Source organism: Moschus berezovskii, chromosome 2 (genome assembly GCF_049115385.1).
Source record: "Moschus berezovskii isolate FMDL1 chromosome 2, NW_MosBer_1.0, whole genome shotgun sequence".
NCBI classification, from domain to species: Eukaryota; Metazoa; Chordata; class Mammalia; order Artiodactyla; family Moschidae; genus Moschus; species Moschus berezovskii.
In genome coordinates this window covers 112,507,089-112,534,926 of record NC_142461.1, presented here as the reverse complement: position 1 = coordinate 112,534,926, position 27,838 = coordinate 112,507,089, and the positions used below count along the sequence as shown (strand labels likewise).

Below are 27,838 nucleotides of genomic sequence, written 5' to 3'. Positions count from 1 at the left end.
TATTTTACAATATTTTAAAAAGCTACTTGTAAAAAAGAGTTTTTAAGGCTAGTTATGCAAAGTGTAATTATAAAACCAGTGAAAATAATTCTGAGTTTACCTTGTAGCTCACTTTTAATAAGGCAACTTTCCATCATGTATAATAGCACAGTGACCATAATATCCAGCAGCTGACATTCTTCTGTTACCTGTCTAGCTAGCTCTTCATTGCTGAACAACTGAACACTAATATGCACAATTCTGTTAGACATAGTGTCTGATTCATGACTTTTCTTCAGTGTCTTCATGATGAAAGCATAATGCTGAACAAAAGTTTTTGTAAAAGCAACCTGTAAAACGTTTTAAACAGGAAAGAAAAAACACAGTTTAAGTTTGATAACACATTTTCAACATATTATACTAGCATTTTAAAGCTATGATTAGCTTATGACAATGTCCAAGACAATTGGAAAAGTAATTTCAACGATGGTAGTCTTACATTTGTCCCTTTTTAGAAAATTTGCAAAATAGTTTGATAGTTAAAAAAAAATCAATATGCATTTTAAATTATTAACGTATTAAAGCAATTACAAAGATGGTTTAAAAACACAAATCTTCACTTTGCATAAAGGTATCAACTCGCTAATGTCAAAGTATGTCTTTGTCCTGTGCTAACTACTTTAGCAATAAAATCTCAAGTCTCATTTGAAAATCATCGAGTTGTTTACACAACTAAACAATAAGTGAGTCAATGTGACTACTCCAAAAGAAATGATATTTTTTCCTATTTGATCTGAAAGCCAACCAATATTTAAGTTTTCTTTTTTGTGTACCATATACACTTCGTCTACTGTTTTCTTAAGTAGACATAAACACACAAAACAGCATTACTAAAGTGTCACTCCTAAAGAGGCTTTACTTCTTAAACCATCCGTTCCGTTCCGTCGCTCAGTCATGTCTGACTCTTTGCGACCCCGTGGACTGTAGCCTACCAGGCTTCTCCGTCCATGGGATTCTCCAGGCAAGAATACTGGAGTGGGTTTCCATTTCCTTCTCCAGGGGATCTTCCCAACCCAGGGATTGAACCCGGGTCTCCAAGAGCTAAACCAGGATTCACTGTCTTTTCAGACACGAGGTTGTATAACTTTGCCATAATGATACAAGAGTAACTGCTGGGTCCACACCCTCTGAGACTAGAGACTCCACTTGTCTACATGTGTACATGAGTCAATACTATTGTGTCTTTTAACAGTTATGGCCATAAGCTACTAACTCTGTGCTTTTCCCATGCTGAATCTCACAATCTAAATTCAGTTGTCCCCATTAAACATTTTCTCAAAGCATGTTGCATTTTTCTCCTTTAGAGAATTTACTACAATTTTTAACTACATATTTATTTGTGCAATTGTGCTTTTGTTTGTCCCCCAGCAATTTCTCTGGACAAAGTCTCATGCAGAAAGGTAACCCTAAGAACCCCGCTCTGTAAAAGTGCTTTGACTCAGATCTAAAATACTGTGCTTTTTGTGTAGGCCCTCTTTTGGCAACGGAGCTGAGGAATATATATTAAAAAGATTTAAAAGGCAAAGAAAGGTGACCAAAGTTCAGAAAAGAAGGAAAAAATGTAGATACCTTATACTCTTGATCTGGAAGCATGTTGAGTAAGAAAGTCACCATCTTCTGGGGAAATTCATACTTTATTGTCCAAAACAATAGCTCTTCTAAGAAACTTTTATGTTTCAAAACATCCATTATGGATTGATCTACATAAGAAAAATAAAATTTATCATCCTAATGATTTAAGTTGCTTATCTCATTTAAACCTTACTATAACAACCCAGCAACCTCAAACATCTGAATATGCCTAAAAGTCAAGGCTATACTTTCAATAATTCAAATGATAATACTAACAATATCAAGTTGTTTCTATAATATCCACAGTACAATAAAATACTTAGTCCTTATAATTCAACATAGTTACTAGAAAAATAATTACTTGTCCTTAAACATAAGAACCAAACATGAAACAATGAACTGGTTCCAAATTGGGAGGGGAGTATGTCAAGGCTATATATTGTCACCCTGCTATTTTAACTTATATGCAGAGTACATCATGCAAAATGCCAAGCTGGATGAAGCACAAGCTGGAATCAAAGACTGCTGAAAGAAATATCAATAACCTCAGATACACAGATGACACCACCCTTATGGCAGAAAACAAACAGGAACAAGAGCCTCTTGATGAAAGTGAAAGAGAAGAGAATGAAAAAGCTGGCTTAAAATCAACATTCAAAAAAACTAAGATCATGGCATCCGGTCCCATCACTTCATGGCAGATAGATGGGGAAACAATGGAAAACAGTGACAGACTTTTTCTTCTTGGGCTCCAAAATCACTGCAGATGGTGACTGCAGCCATGAAATTAAAAGATGCTTACTCCTTAGAAGAAAAGCTATGACCAGTCTGCTGCTGCTGCTAAGTTGCTTCAGTCGTGTCCGACTCTGTGCAACCCCATAGACGGCAGCCGAACAGGCTCCGCCGTCCCTGGGATTCTCCAGGCAAGAACACTGGAGTGGGTTGCAATTCCCTTCTCCAATGTGTGAAAGTGAAAAGTGAAAGTGAAGTCGCTCAGTCGTCTCCGACTAGTAGCGACCCCATGGACTGCAGCCCACCAGGCTCCTCTGTCCATGTGATTTTCTAGGCAAGAGTACTGGAGTGGCTTGCCTTCACAGCATATTAAAAAGCAGAGACATTGCTTTGCCAACAAAGGTCCGTCTAGTCAAAGCTATGGTTTTTCCAGTTGTCACGTATGGATATGAGAGTTGAATTATAAAGAAAGCTGAGCGCTGCAGAATTGATGCTTTTGACCTGTGGTGTCAGAGAAGACTCTTGAGAGTCCCTTGGACTGCGAGGAGATCCAACCAGTCCATCCCAAAGGAAATCAGTCCTGAATATTCATTGGAAGAACTGATGCTGAAGCTCCAATACTTTGGCCAACTGATGTGAAGAGCTGACTCATTTGAAAAGACCCTGATGCTGGGAAAAATTGAAGGCGGGAGGAGAAGGGGATGACAGAGGATGAGATCATTGGATGGCATCACCGACTCGATGGACATGAGTTTGAGCAAGGTCCGGGAGTTGGTGATGGACAGGGACGACTGGAGTGCTGCAGTCCATGGGTCACAAAGAGTCAGACACGACTGAGTGACCAAACTGAAGCATAAGCCCTTTATCTAAAATTTCTACTATGATTTAAAGCAATTATCTTACAAGAACAATATTTCATGGCACATAATTTAAATAGTAATAATTTTAAACTAAAAACATACTATTAAGGACAAACTCCAATTTTGTTTTAAAAAGTCTTTATAGGATAATTTATCAGAAAATAATCTTTAGTGCACTGCTTACTCTAATATACAAAAGCATTCACTCTCTTCTGGTAGGAACATACCAGGAAACATATAGAATGTTAGCTATGTTTACTTGCACTGAACTCAAGATGCCCTCTTCATACATAAGAGGAAACAGGAAATGGATGTCCCTTTTGAATTAAAAGATATTGGAAGGGAGAATAAATTATCTCCTGTAAAGCCTATTTCTAAAACCAAGTCCCACTCCTTGAAGGTTAGGCTCTCTCCTGCTTATCTCTGCCTTCTTGCCTTGCTGAATCAACAGAAAGGTACATGAGGAACTGGTACATGAGGAACTGAATTTTTTTAAATTTTACACTGGAGTATATTTGATTACCAATGCTGTGTTAGTTTCAAGGTGTACAGCAAAGTGTGAACTGAATGTTTTTAATACTTTAGTTCTCTTTTACCCCTCAAAATGAACTAGAAAATTCTATTAATCTTTACTAAAGCAAACTGTTTTGGGATACTGCTCTGAATCATCAACTGTATATAAGGGCATCAAGTGTCAACTATGGACTGGTTCAGTGCTTAAGCAAGAACTAGAGTTAGATGAGAGATCTGAAAAACCAGTATCACATCAATCAAAATACTCAGGTACAGCCCTAACTAATTACATGTCAACTAGTCTTCCAGGGTAAGCTCGAAGAACCCAATCCTATCCCTGTGCGACAGTTCTTCTATTACTGAATAATGTGCTCATGTCATAGCCATGAAATTAAAAGACGCGTACTCCTTGGAAGGAAAGTTATGACCAACCTTGATAGTATATTAAAAAGCAGAGACATTACTTTGCCAACAAAGGTCCATCTAGTCAAGGCTATGGTTTTTCCCGTAGTCATGTATGGATGAGAGAGTTGGACTGTGAAGAAAGCTGATCGCCGAAGAATTGATGCTTTTGAACTGTGGTGTTGGAGAAGACTCTTGAGAGTCCCTTGTATTGCAAGGAGATCCAACCAGTCCATTCTAAAGGAGATCAATCCTGGGTGTTCATTGGAAGGACTGATGCTAAAGCTGAAACTGCAATACTTTGGCCACCTCATGCGACAAGTTGACTCACTGGAAAAGACTCTGATGCTGGGAAAGGTTGGGGGCGGGAGGAGAAGGGGATGACCGAGAATGAGATGGCTGGATGGCATCACCGACTCTGTGGACATGAGTTTGAGCGTACTCCGGGAGTTGGTGATGGACAGGGAGGCCTGGCGTGCTGTGATTCATGGGGTCACAGAGAGTCGGACACAACTGAGCGACTGAACTGAACTGATCATAGGTGGCTCAGTGGTAAAGAATCTGCCTACCAGTACAGGAGACTCAAGAGTGGCAATTTTGATCCCAGAGTCAGGAAGATCCTCTGGAGGAGGAATTGGCAACCCACTCCAGTATTCTTACCTGGAAAACCCCATGGACAAAGAAGCCTGACGGGCTACAGTCCAGGGGGGAGCAAAAGAGCCGGACACAAGCTATCTCCTCAGAGAATGAGTCTGAAAGTATTTAATCACTCTCTTGATTTTTTCGTAAAGCACTGAGTTTAATAAGACTTAAATCAGATATAACTTTAATCCAATTTCCCATTAATAATTAACAACCACTATTTTCAGAATAACAAATTCATTAATCTAGAAACACTATGATTTAAACTACACAGAGACAAAAATATCTGCTAATCCCCCATCTAACTCCCTTTTAGTGGAGCTTTCAGTATAAGCCATATGCAGAAGGACTAAAAATAGAAATACGATTATACTATACAGCTCTTATTTGGAAATAAAAATTATTTATTTTTCAAATCTCACAATTTTCTACTTGTAAAACAGAAATCTCTTCCTCCTGCAACTTCCAGGATATGCAATGATTTAAAAGAGAAATGACCAGTTTTGCAAGAAATGAGGTAAAATATATTCTAAGGTCACACTAACAGATTCAAAGTCAAAAAGTAATAAAATTAGGGGCCAAATGAATTAGGTGACAGGAATAAAAGGATTATAATTAAAAATCAGAATATAACCTACAGCACACATTGCTGAAGCCAATTTAATTCTCAAAATTCACTTGGTACTAATATGACTGAGAATTTCACTGACTACCAAAAAAATATCCCTGCCAGATAAGTGCTTCTGAAAATAATCACAAAGCTGAACAACACTAGTAGTAATTACTCTTTTTTAACTAATAGTATTTATTCTTAAATTCATAGTTATAATTCTCTGCAAGTTTGTGTTAGCCAAAGAAAAGTCTGAAGCTACCATAATCCCACTCCTGGGCATATACACCGAGGAAACCAGAATTGAAAGAGACACATGTACTCCAATGTTCATCACAGCACTGTTTATAATAGCGAGGACATGGAAGCAACCTAGATGTCCATCTGCAGACGAATGGATAAGAAAGCTGTGGTACATATACACAATGGAGTATTACTCAGCAATTAAAAAGAATACCTTTGAACCAGTTCTAATGAGTGGATGAAACTGGAGCCTATTATACAGAGTGAAGTAAGCCAGAAAGAAAAACACCAATACAGTATACTAATGCATATATATGGAATTTAAAAGATGGTAATGATAACCCTGTATACAAGACAGCAAAAGAGACACAGATGTATAGAACAGTCTTTTGGACTCTGTGGGAGAGGGCGAAGGTGGGATGATTTGGGAGAATGGCACTGAAATATGTACATTATCATATGTGAAACGAATTGCCAGTCCAGGTTCGATGCATGATACAGGATGCTCGGGGCTGGTGCACTGGGATGACCCAAGGGGATGATATGGGGAGGGAGGTGGGAGGGGGGATCAAGATGGGGAACACCTGTATACCCAGGGCAGATTTATGTCAGTGTATGGCAAAACCAATACAATACTGTAAAGTAACTAGCCTCCAATTAAAATTTTTAAAAAATTAAATTAAAAAAATTAAAAAGCTAAAAAAAAATTAAATATATTTACTTTGTTTTAAATAAATAAAATAATTGAATACACCAGGAAAGCTGTGCCTTCTATTAAAATGAAAATAGCTGCTGTTATGTACAATCCAATTTTTCTATCTTCAGACATAAAAGTGGGGGGGGGGGTGAACCACAATGTCTTCACTGTTATTCTTAAAAGATACCAGTTTCCCAAGATATTTAAAGCATATGTTATGTGCTTCATACATTATGTTATAGAAATCTGGTTAGAAATGCTTTCATTAATTATGAATGATTATTAACTTTAAAATCTTGATTAAACTGTCATGACCGTCTCAACACCTAAAATCACTTCAAGCGAAATTGTAAAACAAAATTTCTGAAGAATCAGTATGTGGTATAAATGAATGATAGCTTTTAATTTAGACAGTAGAGTCCAGGCTCTGCAACTCACCAGCTCATCCTGGTCATGTTAGCTGAAGTCCTCTAGGCCTAAGCTTTTTCATCCTTAAAACTGAACTTTTGAAAATAGGCAGTGATGTGTTTGTTAGCACAGTGCCTCTCCTCTTGTTCATCATTATATATTTTATTTTCAGCTTGCTTTCAAACTGTTAAATCAAATTCTTAAAAAAACTAAACCACTCTGGACTTCAGACATTTTCAAAAGCCAACAATCACTTCTTGAAAAGAGTTTCTACTAACTGAAAAAGCCATTGCTTCAATGTACATACTCAAACCAAACATGATAACTAATCAAGTCTTAAATCTCTTTACTACTTCTTACCAGTAAAGGAAGGAAGAGACAACAATCTATCTCAAATGCAAAAAAATTCAGGTATAAAAGAAAATAAACTTCAACATAAAGTCTGCATAAAAAATGTCTTAAGCCAGAGTTTGACCAGGCTGAAGGAAAACAATGACCTCTTAACACCACGAGAGGTATTTTCTGAACATCCCTGAAGCTTAAACTCAAGTATATGCCTAACAATCTGCTCCAACTCAGATGTGTCTCAAGGACTCAGGTAAGCACATGCATAATTCTCGTTAAGTCAAAGAGCCAGGTAGCCAAATGGGTTTCTAATTTCTTTCAGGCATTACAGGTTTTCTGCAGGGCCAAGAAAAAGGGGAACATGTTGCAGGCATGCATCCTGGACAGCAAATCAAATTTCATGCCCTCTGCTAACAGTCCATAAGTTGAATGCAGCAACGTGAGTAACTAAGAACAGACTTACAAAATAAGCCTCAACTGAAACTGTCTGCTAGCTCCACCTTTCCAAGCAGTCTTAAACTTTCCAAAAGACACACTTGGCAGTAGAAAAAAGAATCTTTTCATGAAAATATTTTAACCTCTAGAGACTTTCTAACAGATCATACTAATCCAGAAAATAAGACTATGCTAAGATTTAGAAATCCATTTCAAAAATGGAGCACAGGCTACCAACTAATAACAAGTACTCTTGGAAAGCTTTTAGGGAGGGTCAAGAAAATATAGTGATAAAGCATTTAAACTCTGGGATTTGAATTAAGGACCTATCTCTCATTAGCTGTTATGCCTAACACGCCTTCATTCCTCATTCATAAAACAATAGTAACAAAAAAACCTACTTCATATGGTTACTTTGAGAATTAAATGACAGAATGCACATGCTGTGATTAGCACTATGTCTAGCATATACAAAAGTTCAATAAATATTACTTATTACTAATCTATTCCCTCACTACAGGCATATCTACTTTCTCCTTTGCATCAATATATATTGAGCCCTTACTGAGCCCTTAATATGTGTTAAGTGCCATTAATTCTCATTTTCTTTCACTCTTGTTACTTTTTCTGACACGTACCCACACTACTTCCCTGCTGCTCATCCTTCTTCATTCTACAAATTGCATGCCCCGGATTACAAAAAGACACAAATCAAATTAAAGCTTTATACCAAAAAGGCTGGACCCAAATCAAAAGAGTCAATGAAAAGACTATTTTTCTGGCTCAAATATAATATTGCTCATTTTATGAAGAAACCAATGAACAAAAACCCCAACAGAAAGGGTGTCACTTACTTTTGAGGTCCCCCACAATCATCCCCCTAACAACACTTTTTCCTTATTGAACACATCTAATAACATAACTCTTCAAACAGCTTTAATGGCCAGCCAACCAAGTGCTCTTAGTAATTAAGCATTTTTTAACACAAGAAAAAAAAAAAAATATATATATATATAAATACCTTTGGTGTTACTGCTTAGTTTGACCCTCTTTCTCTTGCCCAGACCTTGACTCCCATCCTGATCCTCCTGGAGAAAAACAAAATTATCATTATCTGTAGTCCTAGTCGTAAATTTATATATTTTATATAAATTTAAATATGCTTATAAATTATATTAAATATAAAATATAGGTGTGCTTACATATTATTAATCAATAATTTTACTCTTATGTATTTGCTATAATAAAATATATTTTAATACTGGTAACTTTTAATTGAAAATCAGCATTATAATATATATATATATATATATCATGAAAATTCTTAGGATTAAAATGTAAGAGTTCTTAAACTTAATCTGTGCCTCTAATGAAAGACTCTCAAATGCCCCAAAATCCCAAAATAAAAATCTCCCTAAGATTATAAACAAAATATTAAATGCACAAAGAAGCTAAAGGAGAGGAGGGAAAAGATTAGCATAGGAAGTAAAAGGAGAAGGGGAAGGGGGTTAAAACAATGAATAGAGGAAAAGTTTTGAAGAGTCTAATACAAACGAGTTCAAGAGATCAAGTTCTGAAAAATAAGCACAGTATGTTAGAAGCTGGAGCTGATGGTCAAAAAAATATTAATAAAAACAAATTATTATGTGGCTCAGACGGTAAAGCATCTGTCTGCAACGCGGAGATCGGGGTTCAATCCCTGGGTCGGGAAGATCCCTGGAGAAGGAAATGGCAACCCATTCCAGTACTCTTGCCTGGAAAATTCCATGGACTGAGGAGCCTGGTGGGCTACAGTCCATGGGGTCACAAAGAGTCGGACACGACTGAATGACTTCACTTTTACTTGGAAAAAAATCCAACAAGAAAATATGTGTATTTCTGCTCACATGTGATATATCCATTCCTGAAAAAAATACCTCACATTAAAAATAACAAGGTTTATGGGGAATAGAAGAGATAGGGACAGACCATTCACAACCTATTCTGTAACCAAGAAAGTGTATAACCAAAGAAATAACAAAAGCAATAATTGGTACCTGGGGAGATCATTTGGATGCCCAGGCAAACATCGTGGAGTGGTTTGACCGTGTCTCACGGGATGTTAACAGCATACCACCACAACAGAGTGGGAAGCTAGCTGGCTGAGACAACATAAAGGGAAGAGGAGCAAAGGAAGCAGCCTGCTTAGTAGTGAAACCTACAGGGGAGCTAGGAACGTGCCTCTAAAGCGGGAAGCCATGGGTGCAGGTGCTCAGTTCTAATTTTCTTCAAATGGTGCTGAAAAGGTTCCTGCTCCCTTCGCAGATGAGGGTGTGCTTCTCTCCAGAAAAAGGACATGACTGTACCCATAATCCCAGGGATTGCATAGGAATCCAAAACTTTCATGTTATACTGACATCTTTTTCCTATTTTCCAAACATGTATGAGCCAACTGGTATTATAAAAACATGTGTGGTAGTATTTTGGCATACTGTCTGTTGTGCTAACCAATTACGCTGATGGCAGGACAGAACCATGGTACAAATTCCCAGACACTTTCTCAATTAAATCAAACCTCCAAAGCAGAAAAGCCTCAGCTTTATGCTGTGGCTCAACCCACTGGTGTAGTATTCTTGGCCTACATACCAAGACTTAACTGCAAGTTTCTGACAAGTCCAGCATCAGCCCTCAGGACCAGTCTGGGGGTTCCCAAAGATACCTCACACTCAGTCATTCAGCATTCACTAAGCACTTCAATATGCCCTCTGTTAACCCCCACCAATGCCAGGCCTCTATGGTCATCTACTTGGCAGCTATAATGACAGTCAAACTACACTCCCTCTTCCTTTGCCGCCCTCACCCTGTCCAAAGAGAAACTCAGCCATATGAAATCTGGAGCCATAAAAGACAGATATACGAATGTAACCATGCCACAAAACCCAGAAGAGTTTAAAATTTGAAATTTTAGCTAATAGTCATTTATGAAACTGTTCTCCTGGCCGGAGAAAAAGACAAAAAAAAATTTAATATTATATTCCACGTTAGGATTATTTCATAATTTCAAATAAAAACTTCCTATGAAAAGTGTATCCTTGGTCAAGCAATGACCATGACAATACAAAGTTTTAAAAATTTCCCAAACTTACACTTTAAAGGACAAGTAAAATTAGTCAAGCTAGCCCCTGGAGAAGGAAACGGTAACCCACTCCAGTATTCTTGCCTGGAGAATCCCATGGACGGAGAAGCCTGGTAGGCTACAGTCCACGGGGTCGCAAAGAGTCGGTCACGACTGAGCGACAGAACGGAACGGAACGGAACGGAGGGAGAGGAAAGTCATTCCAAGAAGGCACAAAGACAAAAGTCTAGAAACAAAGATTAGCCTGACATCATCATAGATATCAAACTCAGCTAGGAAGGGAGTCTACATCCATTTAAACAAGTGGGCAGTCTTGTACTACTCTTGAGAGAGTATATAACAGAACAATTTTCCTGAATGGCAATTTGTCAATACACATATGGAAAGTCGTTAAAGTATATCTATCACTGGAGCAGAAATTCCAGTTCTAAGAATTTACCTTAAAGAAATAATCAGACAAGTGAATAGGGACTATCTGCGTAACACTCATCACAATGTTATTTACAGTGGCAAAGAAAAACAACTTTGGTTTTCAACAGCAGAGCAGGGAATAAGGGAAATAAATTATAGCACAAATATGCTCTTTAAAGAAAAACAACACTAGAGTTCCATATTTATTATGACCAGGTAAATGTTCAAAAATTATTACTATATATAGAAAAAAAAAGCATGCTATGAAAGATAGCATATGGAGTATGAAACCATTTAAGCAGTGATACCACTCACAAATAAAATATGTTAAAATATACTCTTTGTTACAGATGTTTAAAACTACCATTAGTAAGAAAAGCAGGTTACAGAATAGCATATATAGCATGGAGCCTCTAAAATATACCATACATAAAATCAGTTAGAATATATATGATTAGAGTAAGTCACCTCTAAGTGATAGAGTAATAGGTAATTTCATCATCTTTTTGCTAATATTAATTTTCTATTTATTCAATGATGTCAATGAATTATAGATCAATACTGGGTGTTCATTAGGACTGATGCTAAAGCTGAAACTCCAATACTTTGGCCACCTCATGCGACGAGTTGACTCACTGGAAAAGACTCTGATGCTGGGAGGGATTGGGGGCGGGAGGGGAAGGGGACAACAGAGAATGAGATGGCTGGATGGCATCACTGACTCAATGGACATGAGTTTGAGTGAACTCTGGGAGTTGGTGATGGACAGGGAGGACTAGCGTGCTGTGATTCATGAGGTCGCAAAGAGTCGGACACGACTGAGCGACGGAACTAAACTGAACTGAATGAATGTTTTTAATACTAATTATGATTTCCAATCCTAACTACAACAATCTACTCAAGATAATGGATTAGTGTGTTATCTATTTCAAGTTCTATTTTTTTTTGGCCGCACCTCGCAGCATATAGGATCTTAGTTCACCAACCAGCAATGGAATACCCGCCCCTGCTGTGGAAGCATGGAGTCTTAACTATTGGACCACCAGGCAAACACCAAGAAGGAACAAAAGTTTCAACAAACAGAAATAACTTCCAGTAGTGGGATACTCAGGCATTAAGGAAGATAAAAACAATTTAGTTATCATGACAACAAGACCCCACCCCAAACTCAAGATGGAGAGTTAGAGTTCTTCCCCTTTTATCCACGAAAAAACAGTGTAGAAACCTGGGGGGAAATAATGGGTCCAGTGAACAAGAGAGGCATTAAACAACCTCAACTGAGGCAGCATCCATACAGCTCAGAAACACGTTCAAAATGTTGACCAGGTTCCTGAGCAGAGAAGCAGACAACACTGCCACGTGTGCTTCAGGCACAGGTAGACTGCCTTCCTAGCTGAGTTTAATATCTATGTTCAATATCACAAAAGACCCTTACCCCATCTTGCCCCCTCCACCTCCCCAGAAAACAGATGCAAACTCCTAGCCTGCAAAATTTACAGGTGCTTTTTCAACCCAAATCAACCTTTCTTTCTTTGATGGATTTACTGGACAGATGGAAAAATATGAGCTCCATAAAAAGAAGTCAAGTTAAGTTCACAGTTGGTTAAAACAATACTCAATGTTAATACAAAATACACAAGGCTAAAATAAACAATTAACATAGCAGATTATAAAAATAAAATCCAAAGGAGATCTTGAGAAACTAGAATACAATGAAAACATTTATGTAAGCCACTGTAACAGGAGACTGTTTGCTTTAAATCAGTTTTACAAATACAAAGCAGAGAGGGAGCTCTCAAACCTGTCAGCTGTAAATCTGAAGGGGTAAGTGAGCAAGGGACCGGAGTATTTCATTTGACCACTGGAGCTCCTGCCACAGTTTAGCACTGCTGTTAAAATGCTAACAAAAACCTTAGGCCTAAATGAAGCCATAAGATGCTTCATGATAAGCTGTCCTTGTGACTCTGTACCAAAATCAGATCATAATTTTAAAAGGGAATGAAGAGGTGAAAGAGCTATGAACAGCAGAGAATACCGTACAACTAAAGCTAAAAAGTTAAAGGGGTGTCTAAGGGAAGTAAAATTAAAATGTTTCCATAGGGAAAAACAAGAAGAAAGGTGGGAAAATTATAATATTTAACACAGTATTGAGAAGAGATTCCTAATAATTAGAGCTATCAAACAAAGGAACGAGTTGTCTCATAAGCTAGGTCAGCTCTCAGACACTGTAAGTGTTTATGGAGAGGCTTATCATTTGTGAGGAATGTCATAAAATCAAACAGTAAACTGGCAAAGAAATATCTTAATTATCCAAGGCCTCCTCACCAAAATTTCTGTGATTCCCCACTCTATCTTTTACCATTAATGTAATTTATAACTAATTAAAATCAAACCTTGTACCTCTAAAAGTAAAGTCATATTTTTCTTTTAACTATTCATTTATGCAAAGTCACTTTAGCTTTCAACTGCAATAATCCTGCTTTTGCTACAAGTTTTGATCAAATTAGTTTTAACTCTTCACTGGATTCTTTCTAGAATAAAAGCAAGAATATTGAGAGCACATTTACATAGTAACTTATTTTGTTAAGTGATTATTTGTCTTATGTAAGAGTATGAAATACAGACGACTAGAGGCAAACAAACAAATTAATAAATAGTGGTACTCTCTGAAGAGCACAGCTGGAGGTAAATGTTTTCTTTTTTCTATTTGTCAATTTTTCCACAATGGACATTCAAATTTTATGGTTATACATGGGAAAAAATGTGTTTATTTATTTAATTTGTATTAACAGCTGAATGTATCAAAGTCACAAAGATTAATGATCTAGTCAATACACATAGATAAATGGATACTGCTTATGGTAACAGTCACAGTGAAAATAATCTTTCCTTGAAAAGTTATCTTGATTTAAACAGTCCTATTTTCTCTAAGAAACTCTCTATTACTCCCATGTACATATAATACTGGAGATAATTTTCTTTTGAACTGAATTATATGATGACTAAACAAATCTAAACAAAAAATTCACATTTTAAAGTACTTCATAAAGTTAAAATGTGTTTCTATTTTATTTCGGCTTCATTCAACACAAAGAACATTTTCAACTCTTATTACATATTAGCTACACACACACACACAAAAAAAACACACAGTAAGAAGTAGTAGTATGAAGAATGTCATGTGTATAAATAGCCCTGCTGAGTACATAATGTTCTGTTACTCTAGGGACAGCAGAGACAAATATCTAACACAACTTGTATGAATAAAATTAAGTAGACAGTAGTATGCTCATTCAAGTAAAACTTTAAACAGGTAAAATCTTGCTGCTGTTAAAGAGTTTCAAACTTGTTTCTTCATTTTTCAAACTGGCAGAATTAGACTACACCTAGGATCTCTTCCAATTCTAACTTACAACATTTTCTTAATTGTTATAACTCCCTCTCTACAGCAGTTTTTGAGATATCATTGCCCTCTTCTCATCCTGTCTCCCTTTTCATATACTTTGCTAAATTATAAGAATGAAATCACAAAAGGGGTTTGTTCAATAACCCTATGGGCCTGTAGAGCAAGGGTGTAGAAATTACAATCCTTAAGCCATATTCAGCTCTTCACTAAACTTCAAATATAAATGCTAAAAGCAAACATATAATTTGTGACTACAGCTGCAAAATAAAATGCAATATGGCTTTAAAAGCTTTAATGAAATTTTTAAATGGCATAAAACAGATATTTGTTCAAGAACATCTGTATCTCAGTTCAGTTCAGTCAGTCATGTCTGACTCTGTGACCCCATGAACTGCAGCACACCTGGCTTCCCTATCCATCACCAACTCCTGGAGCTTGCTCAAACTCATGTCCATAGAGTCGGTGATGCCATCCAACCATCTCATCCTCTGTTGTCCCCTTCTCCTCCTGCCTTCAATCATTCACAGCATCAGGGTCTTTTCTAATGAGTCAGCTCTTCGCATCAGGTGGCCAAAGTATTGGAGCTTCAGCTTCAGTATCTGTTCTTCCAATGAATACTCAGGACTGATTTCCTTTAGGATGGACTGGTTGGATCTCACTGGTCCAAGGGACTCTCAAGAGTCTTCTCCAACACCACAGTTAAAAAACATCAATTCTGGCACATTTCTATTAACCTTTTCCATCTCCTTACCCTTTCATCTACTTTCTCCTTTATTTATTCCATCCTTTATTTAACTACCGCTTGCATTTTCATCATTTATATATGTAAAAATGCTTTGAAAAGAACTATAATACAAATTTAAAATAGTTTTTCAATCAGTTTGTTCAAACATCATTAGGCTTCGCAGGTGGCACAATAGATAAAGAATCTGCCTACAATGCAAGAGACATGGATTTGATCCCTAGGTCGGGAAGATCCCCTGGAGTAGAAAATGGCAGTTCACTCCAGTACTCTTGCCTGGAGAATTCCATGTCCTGGAAATTTCCAAAAGCCTGGAAAGCTGCATTCCATGGGGTTGCAAAGAGTTGGACATGACTGAGCAACTGAACACACGTTATACAGCACAGGGAACTCTACTTAATGCTCTGTGGTGCCTTAAATGGGAAGTAAATCCCCAAAAGAGGGGATACACATATACACGTGGCTGACTCACTTTGCTGTATGGCAGAAAATAAAATAAAATTGTAAAGCAATATACTACAATAAAGTTTTTAAGAAAGAGGGTGGAAATTCTTATATTATCCCTCTAAATACATCACATTAAAACTCAATTAACTTACTTCTTATTTATGATTAACTAGGCACAAAAGGAAGCTTTTTCCATCCAAATCACTGGTCCTAATAAAATAATGTTTCTCATTAAGAAATAAAAGCACAATAGAGACCCCAAGGAGAGATTAGCTGAAAAGTTATGATAATTTTAGTTTCTGTTTTAATCAAATTCAAAACTATATTCTGTTCCTTAAGCTGCAATGAATCTTAGTAAAATTTTAATATGTCCCTTTTCATTCTACCAAGGTGAAGATCAATTCTTTTAAAACTCTCTTATAACTTTAAATATAAGCTTTCATTCTCTTGAGATATAATAATATAACTATTATACTAAGGAAAACTTTGATCTTCTTTAAAACCCTACAGTTTCCATTTCTGGCTAAAGTGGTATTTGATTATCATGTTAGCGTTTTCCCCAACAGACAAGTACTACTTAAATAGATAGGAAAATACATAATCAATTACTGTATTGTATTTGGCTATAACCACCAGTCATTTCTAGGCTACCAAGAGAATCCAGGAAAAAAATGACAACTTTCACATCCTGGTTGTGGAAATTTTGAAACATGTTTATAAATTCTTTGCCATCCCTACCTTCTGAGAGGTGGAATTTGCCTCCTTCTGCATTGAACCCACTTAGCAACTCATAAGGAACAGAATGCAGTGGAAGTGATAGTATGTAAAATTCCAAGGCTAACACAGAAAAGGCTCCACAGCTGCTGCTCTTGAGTTACTCACATTGGGAAAAGCCACAACTATATGAGAAGTCCAACAACTTGAGACCACCATGTTGGAGAAGCCACATGCAGGCTGAGCTCCCTGTGCACAGCCAGCATCAACTGGTAGCCCTGTCCAAGCATCCTATATCTCTAATTCAGCTGACCCTTCAAATGACTGCAGATTCTCAGCCAACAAATAACAGGAATCTCATGAGACAACCGAAGTGAGAACTGCCCAGCCGCCATACCCAAATTTTTGAGTCATAAAATTGTTAACAAAACAAAAAATGGTAATTGTAAGCAACAAAGTTTAGGACAAATTTGCTGCATAGAAATAATAAGAACGGTTGGGTTTACCTACCTTACATAAAAACTCTAGACCAGCAGAGAGGAGACCTAGCACCCATTTGCAACTCTACTACTAATGCGATGGAATTCACCTGTCGAGCGGATCAGTTAATTATTTGAAATTCAGCTTCCTCATCTATAAGAAAGTTAGGCAAGAGGAATGCTCTACAATTCATAATTTTTTAAACCTTCAAATTGCCTCCTTCTGATTCTCATTTTTGTTTTATTACACACCTTTTCTATTTCTAGCTCAAGATTTTACTTTGTTAGTATGTAAGTCAATAAAACATATACGAAATTTTTGACTAAAAAAATTATGATCGTAATCTTAAAATAGAAAATTTCCTATCACTAAAACCCTTCTATAACTGGCCTTGGGTAATGGTCTTATCTTTGTACTTTTCCATACTTGTCATCTTAAATATGTGTGTGTGCCTTTTTTAAACAGAAAAATACAATCTCATAAAATTTAAGATATGCCTACCCTATAGTCTGGGGCTTTCCAGATGCCACTAGTGGTAAAAATCTGCCTCCCAATGCAGGAGACAGAAGAGACCCAGGTTTGATCCCCAGGTCAGGAAGATCCCTGGAGAAAGGAATGGCTACCCACTCCAGTATTCTTGCCCGGAAAATCCCACAGAGAGAGGAGCCTGGTAGGCTTCAGTCCATGGAGTCCCAAGAGTCAGACACAACTGAACGACTAACACTTTCACTTTTCACCCTGTAGTCAAGCAATTCCATATCTTAGTTAACTGCTCAAAAAGAAATACAAGCACTGTATCTTATAATAAAAAATTGGAAATTATAAAAATGACTTGATAAACTGTAGCTTATTCATATTTCAGAATACTGGTAAGACAACTACAATGTATAATATGAGTAAACTTTCAATTTAAAATTTTAAAGATAAACTTCATTACTCTTAATCCATGCTTTAATAAACTTATTTTCTCTGGAAAGACAAGCAAAAATGTCTATCGTATGACCCATGGTAGCTGAAAATTTCAATATTTGAATCCCTTCTACATACAAAGCACTAGGACAAAAAACATTTATCAAGAGCCTAATTTGTATCTGGTTCATGAGAGGTAATACATATGCTATTCCCTTTAGTCCTAACACTAGAATAATCACCATTTTTTCACAAGAAAATTCATATTAAGAAGCTTAAAACCTAGCAGAAAGCACTGTGATACTATGAGGCAATATTCAAACTCAGATCTGCCTACCAAAACCTCAAGTTCCTTTTAAAGAAAAAACAAAGTGAGTATCCCTTCAACTTACATCCAGCTGAACAACTCTATTTCAAACTCTTAAGTTTTCAGATGTCCAAATGACCCCATTTTCATCCCAACTAAAGAATATGATAAATACATAAAGTATAAAAAGTACTTTTTTTTTAAATTGGAGGTTAACTGTTTTACAATGTTGTGCTGTTTTCTGCCATACAAAGTGAATCAGCTGTAAGTGTATATACACATACGCCCTTCCTCTTGAGCTCTCCTCCGACCCCACTCCCATGCCACCCCTCGAGGTCATCACAGAGCACCAGGCTGGGCTCCCTGTGTTATACCACAGCTTCCCACTAGTTATCTACTTTACTAAATGGTAGTGTATATACGTCAATGCTACTCTCTCAATGCATCCCACCCTCTCCTTCCCCTACTGTGTCCACAAGTCCACTCTCTATGTCTGCATCTCTATTCCTGCCCTGCAAACAGGATCATCAGTACCACTTTTCTAAATTCCATATATGTGTTAATATACTATATTTGTTTTTTCTCTTTCTGACTTACTCCACTTTGTATAACAGGCTCTATGTTCAATCCCCTCAGTTCAACTGACTCACATTTCACCCCTTTTTATGGCTAAGAAATATTCCATTGTACACATGTACCACAACTTCTTTATCCACTGATCAGTCGATGGGCCTCTAGGTCGTTTCCATATCCTGGCAACTGTAAATAGCACTGCTATGAATATTGAGGTGCATGTGTCTTTCTGAATTATGGTTTTCTCGGGGTATATGCCCAGTAGTGGGGCTGCTGGGTAATAGGTTTTATTGCTAGTTAAAAAGTACTTATAAATAAACTAAAAGTTTAATTATAAAATACAATTTAAAGATCAAAACAATCTTACCGCCTTTAAATATAAACATTACGAATATTTCACAAACTCTAGGTGGTCTCAGCCACTATCACAAAAATAGCATGTCATGAGAATGCAAATTGAAATCAAGTATTTTGAAGTTGTCACCATCAACAAGTATTTACTGAAACATAATCATAATTAAGGAGTAAATGATTATATAAATTATATTACACATAGAAGTTGCTGAAACAAAGAATCCAAGAGAAATGAACAGAAGGAACACAGAGAGGACCTAAAGAAGAACAGAGTAAAGCAATGGTAATGAACAAAGAAAGGCCCTACTTCAAATCCTCTGATATCCCTCACAAAGTTACTTCTAGAAGAAATTCAAAAGCACCCCCCCAACCCTGGGCGCACACTCACACAGAAAGATCTCCTTCCAGCACCCTACCATAAAATATGATGTTGCTACAATGTACTTATGTACAATTAAAGTCACCACTGGCTATTCAAAAGTAGTATACTAAACTGGCTATCCAATTTGCTAAAAATTAACAAGTTCCTGTTAATTGTTAATTAAATGAGATTCCACAAAATGATACATTTTGTGGGAGCCTTCTTACAGGGGAAATATGCTACTACAAACTTTAAATTATAAAGCATCAGATCAATTGTAACATATCCATAAAAGAAATCACGCTTTCAAAAGGATATCTGGCTTAGTTCATACAACATTATCACATCAAAATGGGTTTTTTCAAAGGAAAAAATGTAAATGCTTAAGAACAATTTAGTTTTTAAAATGTCCAACATTAAATGTATAAATCAATAAAAATATGAAATTTAAGTTTTATAAAAACCAAGATTATAAACAAACATAGTTCAAAAAGGAATTTTTCCTTATAAATTGTATACTAACAAATTACAGGAATGCTATATGTAATTTATTAGAAATATTATTAATAAACTATAAAAATTGACATTTCAAACTGACAGTCTATTTCTCAGTACTTTGCTTTTTTTTAAAAACTCTTGAGATATAAGATATAACTTTATTATGAGATTAGAAGAGAAGCACATTCATATTCTTCTAGCAAATTATTCTAGACTTAGTTAATTTTTTGTTTCTTTTTTCCGAAGCTCCCTCAACCAGCCAAGGAACGGGGATCCAGTCACTGTGCTGACTTATGTATTCTCTTAATCTCATTTCATGTCCTGTGTTTAATTTTAATAAACCATTTGTACCACTGGTTCTGGAGCTCAGAGGAAAAATAAAGGAATGTGTAGTGATTCTGAATAAGGTGTGGGCCTACACAGCAGTTCTCCCTGAGGGAGAAAAGAATGTCTTTTCTTCCATTATCAGGACAGTCACAAGTGTCAGTGTTATCCATGGGCCACAGTGCTGACAAGCTGGACCCCACTGTCTCTGAACATTACAGGTTCTCAATCTCCCTGGGGAAAGGCAGGGAGCTTTCAATCACGGGTATTCTGTGAATGAGCACCATGACGGCCATTTCTGATGTAGTGAAATGAGGTGGAGGCAGCGGAGGAGGCCACAGAGCAAGAAGATGCTGACTCTGGCAGATAAAGGGAGTGGACAGTGCTGTCCTTATTCATGCTAGTCATTAATGTACCACCTTTAAACTCCATGATATCTAGGATCAATTCTAAACATCAAGTCTCTTATGAAGCTTAGTTTTCAGGTTGCCTACGTGGTATTCAGTCACACCAATTATCTAACAGAGCTCTCACAGACAACGTGGCTTTGCAAGGATCCAGCTTCTTGTTTATTGGCAATCAAGGGATTAATCCTCTCAAACTGACGCTAGGAGCCTGGACTGTGCCCATTTTATAGAAGCCACATAAGTTGTGGCAGGACTCTGCAGGAACTGCCCAAGACCCCTGTGGCTATGAGATTTCTATTTATAGGTCATAAATCTGTTTCCCATGAGAGATTTTATACTCCAGCCAAGAGACACACATTTCATATTCTTCCAGCAAATTATTCTAGACTTAGCTAATTTTTTAAAAAATAATTTCATTGTATATATGACCACCACTTGGATAAATCTGGGGATATTTTCATAGGAGAAATATCTATGCCTTTCTAGCTCTCATTTCTAAACTATGAAAAGAGAAATGAATTTACAAATAAGAAGTAAAAATCTAGTTGAGTTCCTCGTCCTGTCACTAAGTAATTCCATGACCTTGACTAAGTTATTCCACTCTGGGCTTCAGTGTCCATGTCTACAAAATGAAGAATTTCAACTACAAAATATCCACAAATTTGTATGGTAGTTCTGCTGCTGCTGCTAAGTTGCTTCAGTCGTGTCCGACTCTGCGACCCCACAGACGGCAGCCCACCAGGCTCCGCTGTCCCTGGGATTCTCCAGGCAAGAACACTAGAGTGGGTTGCCATTTCCTTCTCCAATGCATGAAAGTGAAAAGTGAAAGTGAAGTCGCTCAGTCGTTTCCGACTCTTAGCAACCCCACTGACTACAGCCTACCAGGCTCCTCCGTCCATGGGATTTTCCAGGCAAGAGTACTGGAGTGGGGTGCCATTGCCTTCCCCGATGTAGTTCTAAAACTTTTAAATTCTACTTTTTAAATGTTTCAAATGTTAACTCACCTCATCTGAAGAATCTAGTTGTCCCAATGTTCCTGCTGCACTTGCAAAACCTTTGGAAAGGAGAAAAAAAGTTGCCCTTCATAACTGTTATATATTGCTTTGACCTTAAAATTATTTTAAAACATAACAATATCAAAAGCTAAACTTTTGTTAAGACAACTCATTCTAACAGTTATCTTAGCAGAATTCAACATTCATCTTTAATAAATCTGGGCCCAATCAGTTTATATTTCAATAGGAAACCTCTAGTGAAAACCCAGATTTAATAATCACAAATAATGTTTCAGAGGATTGCTTTCTTTTCTTTTTAAACCATGGTTTACTAAAATATTAAACTACTAAAGTTTTGGGCTACTCTTAAATAGCAACTGCTATATTTTTCATGAGTTCAAACTAGAACCTTTGATAAACTAACTGAATCCCTTTAAAGAAAAACAGAGTATCTTCTTTGACTAATCTATCCTTTCCTGCTTACAAATTTTTACTGCTTTTATTACTTTCCTTACAAAGAATGACACAGCACTTAAATTTCTTCAATGAGTAAAGCTTGAGGGGTTTCTTGTTTTAATACAGAAAAGTTATCTTGTTCAAATTAAATATTTAAACAAACCTTGAACTGCCAGAGTGCTAGCGCCAGCAGATGACTCTTGTATACCGTATACAAGTTTATCCTCAGGATATGTAAGTCCAGAGCTCTTCAAAGCTATAAGGTATTTTTCATGACTTTTCCTTGCACAAGCATTTTCTCCAAGACCTAATATTTAAAGTACATTTAAAAATCAGAAAAAAAAATATTCCATTCAAAACATAAGTATAGCCACCTCAATAAATAATGTATATACATATAAAATAGATGACTATTCTAATTGGAGGGGAAACCCTAGAATGAATCATATAAAATAGCTATCAGACATTTCTGTGCTCACGTTTGGCATTAATAATGTACAGCATGTTTACAGCAAATAATGAAATCCAGTAAGTAATTGAACATCTTAAAGATGCCAGAGATTATATACAAAACACAGGAGGTTCAAAGATTAATAAAACATGATTCCTATCTTCAAGGAACTTTCATTGTAAAGAAAGGCAGATAACATGGTAAGTGACAAATCTGTAGCAGACATCACCATTTGGTTTCACAATCTGTGCTCTTATAATACCATTCAACCAGATTTACCCAAAGCAGAGTTTCTGGAAAGGCTTCCGAGGGAAAATCCTTGAGTGGAATTTTCAAATATTATAACTGAGACTATTCTTAATTTCTGTTTTGCCAAGCATAAAATGTTTTTATAATGACACTGAAGTAATTAAAAGCATAACTTGTAAAGAAGTATTACTTAAAACAAATTTATTCCAAAATTTTGAGAAGTTTAGGTTCTAGAATTAAATAATCCTAGATATTTCACTTAGCATTTGATCATATTTATGCCAAGTTTGTCTTCTATTTTGATTTCTATTATGGAGAATAGAATAATAATGAAAAACACTGACATTTGAAAGTTCTTTAAAAGAAAAAATTATTCTCTCAAAGTCAAGTTACCACGTCATTTCCCACCTCTTAAGAGGAGAAGCCTGGAGGGCTACTGTCTACGGGGTCACAAAGAGTCAAGACACAATTGAGTGACTAAGCAAATACACACACACACACACACACACGGAGACTATACATCTTTAATTAAGGTTTCACTCTTTCTGATTATAAAAATATATAGTAAATAAGTTTCTTTAATATTCGCTGAGCTTTCCTCAATTTCCTCTCTTTGCTAGTCTCAATAATTAGAATAGAATAGCTTTGTTTTTTAAAATCTCTGTCCAATCTCTGGGCTAATTAAAAAAAAAACAAAAATGAAAATAAAACCTTCAGTACATTCAACAGGAATACATCTATCCTTCAATTCAAGTCCAAAATTAAAAACCACCACAGTTTATAAAAAATAAAGGACTTCAAGGGTCCTACATAAGAAATGACTAAATATCTCCTGAATAATAAAATTCATGTGTTTATCTCAGTAACGATAAGTGAAATTTTTGCAATACTTTTAATTAACAAAATATATTTCAGGGACTTCCCTGGGGGTCCAGTGGTTAAGAATTCCTGCTTCCACTGTAGGGGGTGCAGGTTCACTCTCTGGTCATGGAACTAAGATCCCGCATCCCATGCAGTGTGGCCAAAAGAACACAAAACTTTCCTTTAAATATTTCTTAATTTAGTTGAACATATTTTCCTTTAACTTCTTGAACATATTTGTAATAGTTTTTTAATCTCTTTATCTGCTAAATCCAACATCTAGGCCATTTCAAGGTCAATTTCTATTAGTGTCCTTTTTCTTGGTTCAGTTCAGTTCAGTTCAGTTCAGTCGCTCAGTCGTGTCCGACTCTCCGCAACCCCATGAATCACAGCACGCCAGGCCTCCCTGTCCATCACCAACTCCCGGAGTACACTCAAACTCATGTCCACAGAGTCGGTGATGCCATCCAGCCATCTCATTCTCCGTCGTCCCCTTCTCCTCCCACCCCCAATCTTTCCCAGCATCAGAGTCTTTTCCAGTGAGTCAACTCGTCGCATGAAGTGGCCAAAGTATTGGAGTTTCAGCTTTAGCATCAGTCCGTCCAATGAACATCCAGGATTGATCTCCTTTAGAATGGACTGGTTGGATCTCCTTGCAGTATAAGGGACTCTCAAGAGTCTTCTCCAACACCACAGTTCAAAAGCATCGACTCTTCGGCGATCAGCCTTCTTCACAGTCCAACTCTCACACTGCACAATTTCTCATTTTTTGGTATGTCTAACAGTTTTTATTGTATACTGGACATTCTGATGACACATTATCAAAGATTCTGGATTCTGCTATCTTCCTTTGATGAGTATTAATTTTAATTCTGCAAGACTTACAGCCTCATCACATAGAATTTCTGAAGACTCGGTTTTACAGTTTGTAAGGGGCAAATCCCTTACTATTATGTTATGGAAGTAACAAACAGATTCAAATGATTAGATCTGAGAGACAGAGTGCCTGAAGAACTATGGACGTAGGTTTGTGACATTGTACAGGAGGCAGCAATCAAGACCATCCCCAAGAAAAAGAAATGTAAAAGGGCAAAATGGTTATCTGACGAGGTTTTACAAAGAGCTGATGTAAGAAGAGAAGAGAAAGGCAAAGGAGAAAAGGAAAGATATACCCATTTGAATGCAGAGTTCCAAACAATAGCAAGGAGAGATAAGAAAGCCTTCCTCAGTGATCAATGTAAAGAAATAGAGGAAAACAATAGAATGGAAAAAACTAGAGATCTCTTCAAGAAAATTAGAGATACCAAGGGAACATTTTATGCAAAGATGGGCTCAATAAAGGACAGAAATGGTATGGACCTAACAGAAGCAGAAAAGATTAAGAAGAGGTGGCAAGAATACACATTAGAACTATACAAAAAAAATTTTCATAACTCAGATAACCACAATTATGTGATTACTCCCTAGAGCCAGACATCCTGGAATGTGAAGTCAAGTGGGCCTTAGGAAGCATCACTACGAACAAAGCTAGTGGAGGTGATGGAATTCCAGTTGAGCTATTTCAAATCCTGAAAGATGATGCTGTGAAAGTGCTGCACTCAGTATGCCAGCAAATTTGGAAAACTCAGCAGTGGCCACAAGACTGGAAAAGGCCAGTTTTCATTCCAATCCCTAAGAAAGGCAATGTCAAAGAATGCTCAAACTACTGCACAATTATACTCATCTCACACACCAGCAAAGTAACACTCAAAATTCTCCAAGCCAGGCTTCAACAATACATGAACCGAGAACTTCCCGATGGTCAAGCTGGATTTAAAAAAGGCAGAGGAATCACAGATCAAATTGCCAACATCCACTGGATCATCAAAAAAGCCAGAGAGTTCCAGAAAAACATCTGCTTCTGCTTTATTGATTACGCCAAAGCCTTTGACTATGTGGATCACAACAAACTGTGGAAAATTCTTAAAGAGATGGGAATACCAGACCACCTTACCTGCCTCCTGAGAAATCTGCATGCAGGTCAAGAAGCAACAGTTAGAACTGGACATGAAACAACAGATTGGTTCCAAATCGAGAAAGGAGTATGTCAAGGCTGTATGTATATTGTCATCCTGCTTATCTAACTCATATGCAGAGTATATCATGCGAAATGCCAGCCTGGATGAAGCACAAGCTGAAATCAAGATTGCCAGGAAAAATATCAATAACCTCAGATACGCAGATGACACCACCCTTATGGCAGAAAGCAAAGAAGAACTAAAGAGCCTCTTGATGAAAGTGAGAGAGAAGAGAGTGAAAAAGTTGACTTAAAACTCAACATTCAGAAAACTAAGATCATGGCATCCAGTCCCATCAGTTCATGGCAAATAGATGAAGAAACAATGGAAACAGTGACAGACTTTATTTTTGGGGACTCCCAAATCACTGCAGATGGTGACCGCAGCCATGAAACTAAAAGATGCTTTGCTCCTTGGAAGAAAAGCTATGACCAACCTAGATAGCATATTAAAAAGCAGAGACATTACTTTAACAACAAAGGTCCATCGAGTCAAAGCTATGGTTTTTCCAATAGTCATGTATGGATGTGCGAGTTGGACTAGAAAGAATACTGAGCACCAAAGAATTGATGCTTTTGAACTGTGGTGTTGGAGAAGACTCTTCAAAGTCCCTTGGACTGCAAGGAGATCCAACCAGTCCATCCTAAAGGAAATCAGTCCTGAATATTTATTGGAAGAACTGATGTTGAAGGTGAAACTCCAATACTTTGGCCACCTGATGTGAAGAACTGACTCACTGGAAAAACTCTGACACTGGGAAAGACTGAAGGTGGGAGAAGGGGACAACAGAGGATGAGATGTTTGGATGGCATCACCGATGCGGTGGACATGAGTATGAGTAGGATCCAGGAGTTGGTGATGGACAGGGAAGCCTGGAGTGCTGCAGTCCATGGGGTCGCAAAGAATTAGACATGACTGAGTGACTGGACTGAACTGAACTGAACTGAAAGGGCAATTTATGGAAAGCCCAAGATTCTTTGGGCTTCCCTGGTAGCTCAGATGGTAAAAAATCTGCCTATAATGTAGAAGACCCAGGTTTGATCCCTAGGTTGAGAAGATTCCCTGGAGAAGGGAATAGCAACCCAATCCCTTTCTTTCCCAAGTATTCTTGCCTGGAAAATTCCATGGACAGAGAAGCCTGACAGACTACAGTCCATGGAGTCGCAAAGAGTCGGACACAATGGAACAACTCACACTTTCACTTTCAAGATTCTTTAAAAGCCCTATAAATTGGCAAGAATAATCTCCAAACTCTGTCAGGTTTCTAGGCTTCATTAAGGCTGACCTGGAGTAGAACTTACTCTAAGGTATATGGCCTTCTGGTGTGTCAACTTAATGCCTAGTGTATTAATAAGGTCTCTCCAGTTCGGTTGAGCTGATACTCCAATGTCTCCCAACACTGCCTAATTTCCATTATTGTTCTTATATTTATCTTTACTATCTGCCATTAACCCCATAGCACTCTTTAGTAAGTCTTAGGTAGTCTCATCCTATATATGTGTATCTCAGCTCTCAGCCAAGCACTTTCAGATTCCTCATACATCTGACCCACAAACTCTTGCTATTCTGCCCCAAAGATTCCACAGGTTCCAACTGCTTCTGCCGCCCTAAACTGTGACCTCTGCCCCTTTAACTCGGCTGGACCACCACACTCTGCTTCAATGCCAGCCCTCCACGTTACAGTCAGAAAGTTTTCCCCAGACAGAGATTCAGAGAATTGTGAAGCCCATCTCATGCTTTCCGTTTCTCTCAGCGGTTTACAGTCTTGTGTTTCCTGTTGTCTAATGTCTGAAAACAATTGCCTCACGTTTTTTTTCAGTTTTGTTATTTATGACATAAGAGCTAGCAATTTTTTGGTTTGGAGGTTTTGTTAATGTCACCTCCCCTCACTAGACCATAAGTTTTGTAAGGGCAGGGATAGGAATATTTGGTTTACTATGTACCTTCCCCACCCAAGCTCTAATATATAGCCCAAAGCCAATCAGATAAGACTATCTCTAAATAACACGTGATTAACAATACACATAAAAACTTCACCACTCTAAAGAAGGAAGATAAATTTCAATTTTCAAAACATGTTGTTAATGAGCAAGCAGAAAGAACATTATTTAAAATATTCGTAAGATTTTAAAATAATTGATATATTTACCAAACTATAAATATTAGCTAAGTTAAAGGTGTAAAAACTATTTTATATTTCAGTACAAACATATTTAACAACTT

At 37.1% G+C, this 27,838-nt stretch overlaps 1 protein-coding gene across 6 annotated transcripts in view; it reads right to left on the bottom strand.

Moving 5' to 3' along the window:
* Nucleotides 1-27,838, bottom strand: part of UBR3 (ubiquitin protein ligase E3 component n-recognin 3) — a 209,680-nt gene that overhangs the window by 134,422 nt on the left and 47,420 nt on the right. For all 6 annotated transcript variants that reach the window (XM_088829999.1, XM_088830004.1, XM_088830007.1 and 3 more), the window contains exons 4-8: nucleotides 22,161-22,304; nucleotides 21,551-21,600; nucleotides 8,520-8,586; nucleotides 1,609-1,739; nucleotides 101-329 (exon numbers count right to left, since the gene is read on the bottom strand). In XM_088829999.1, the coding sequence (XP_088686125.1) occupies nucleotides 101-329; nucleotides 1,609-1,739; nucleotides 8,520-8,586; nucleotides 21,551-21,600; nucleotides 22,161-22,304 (621 nt within the window). The remainder of the gene's footprint in view (nucleotides 1-100; nucleotides 330-1,608; nucleotides 1,740-8,519; nucleotides 8,587-21,550; nucleotides 21,601-22,160; nucleotides 22,305-27,838) is intronic.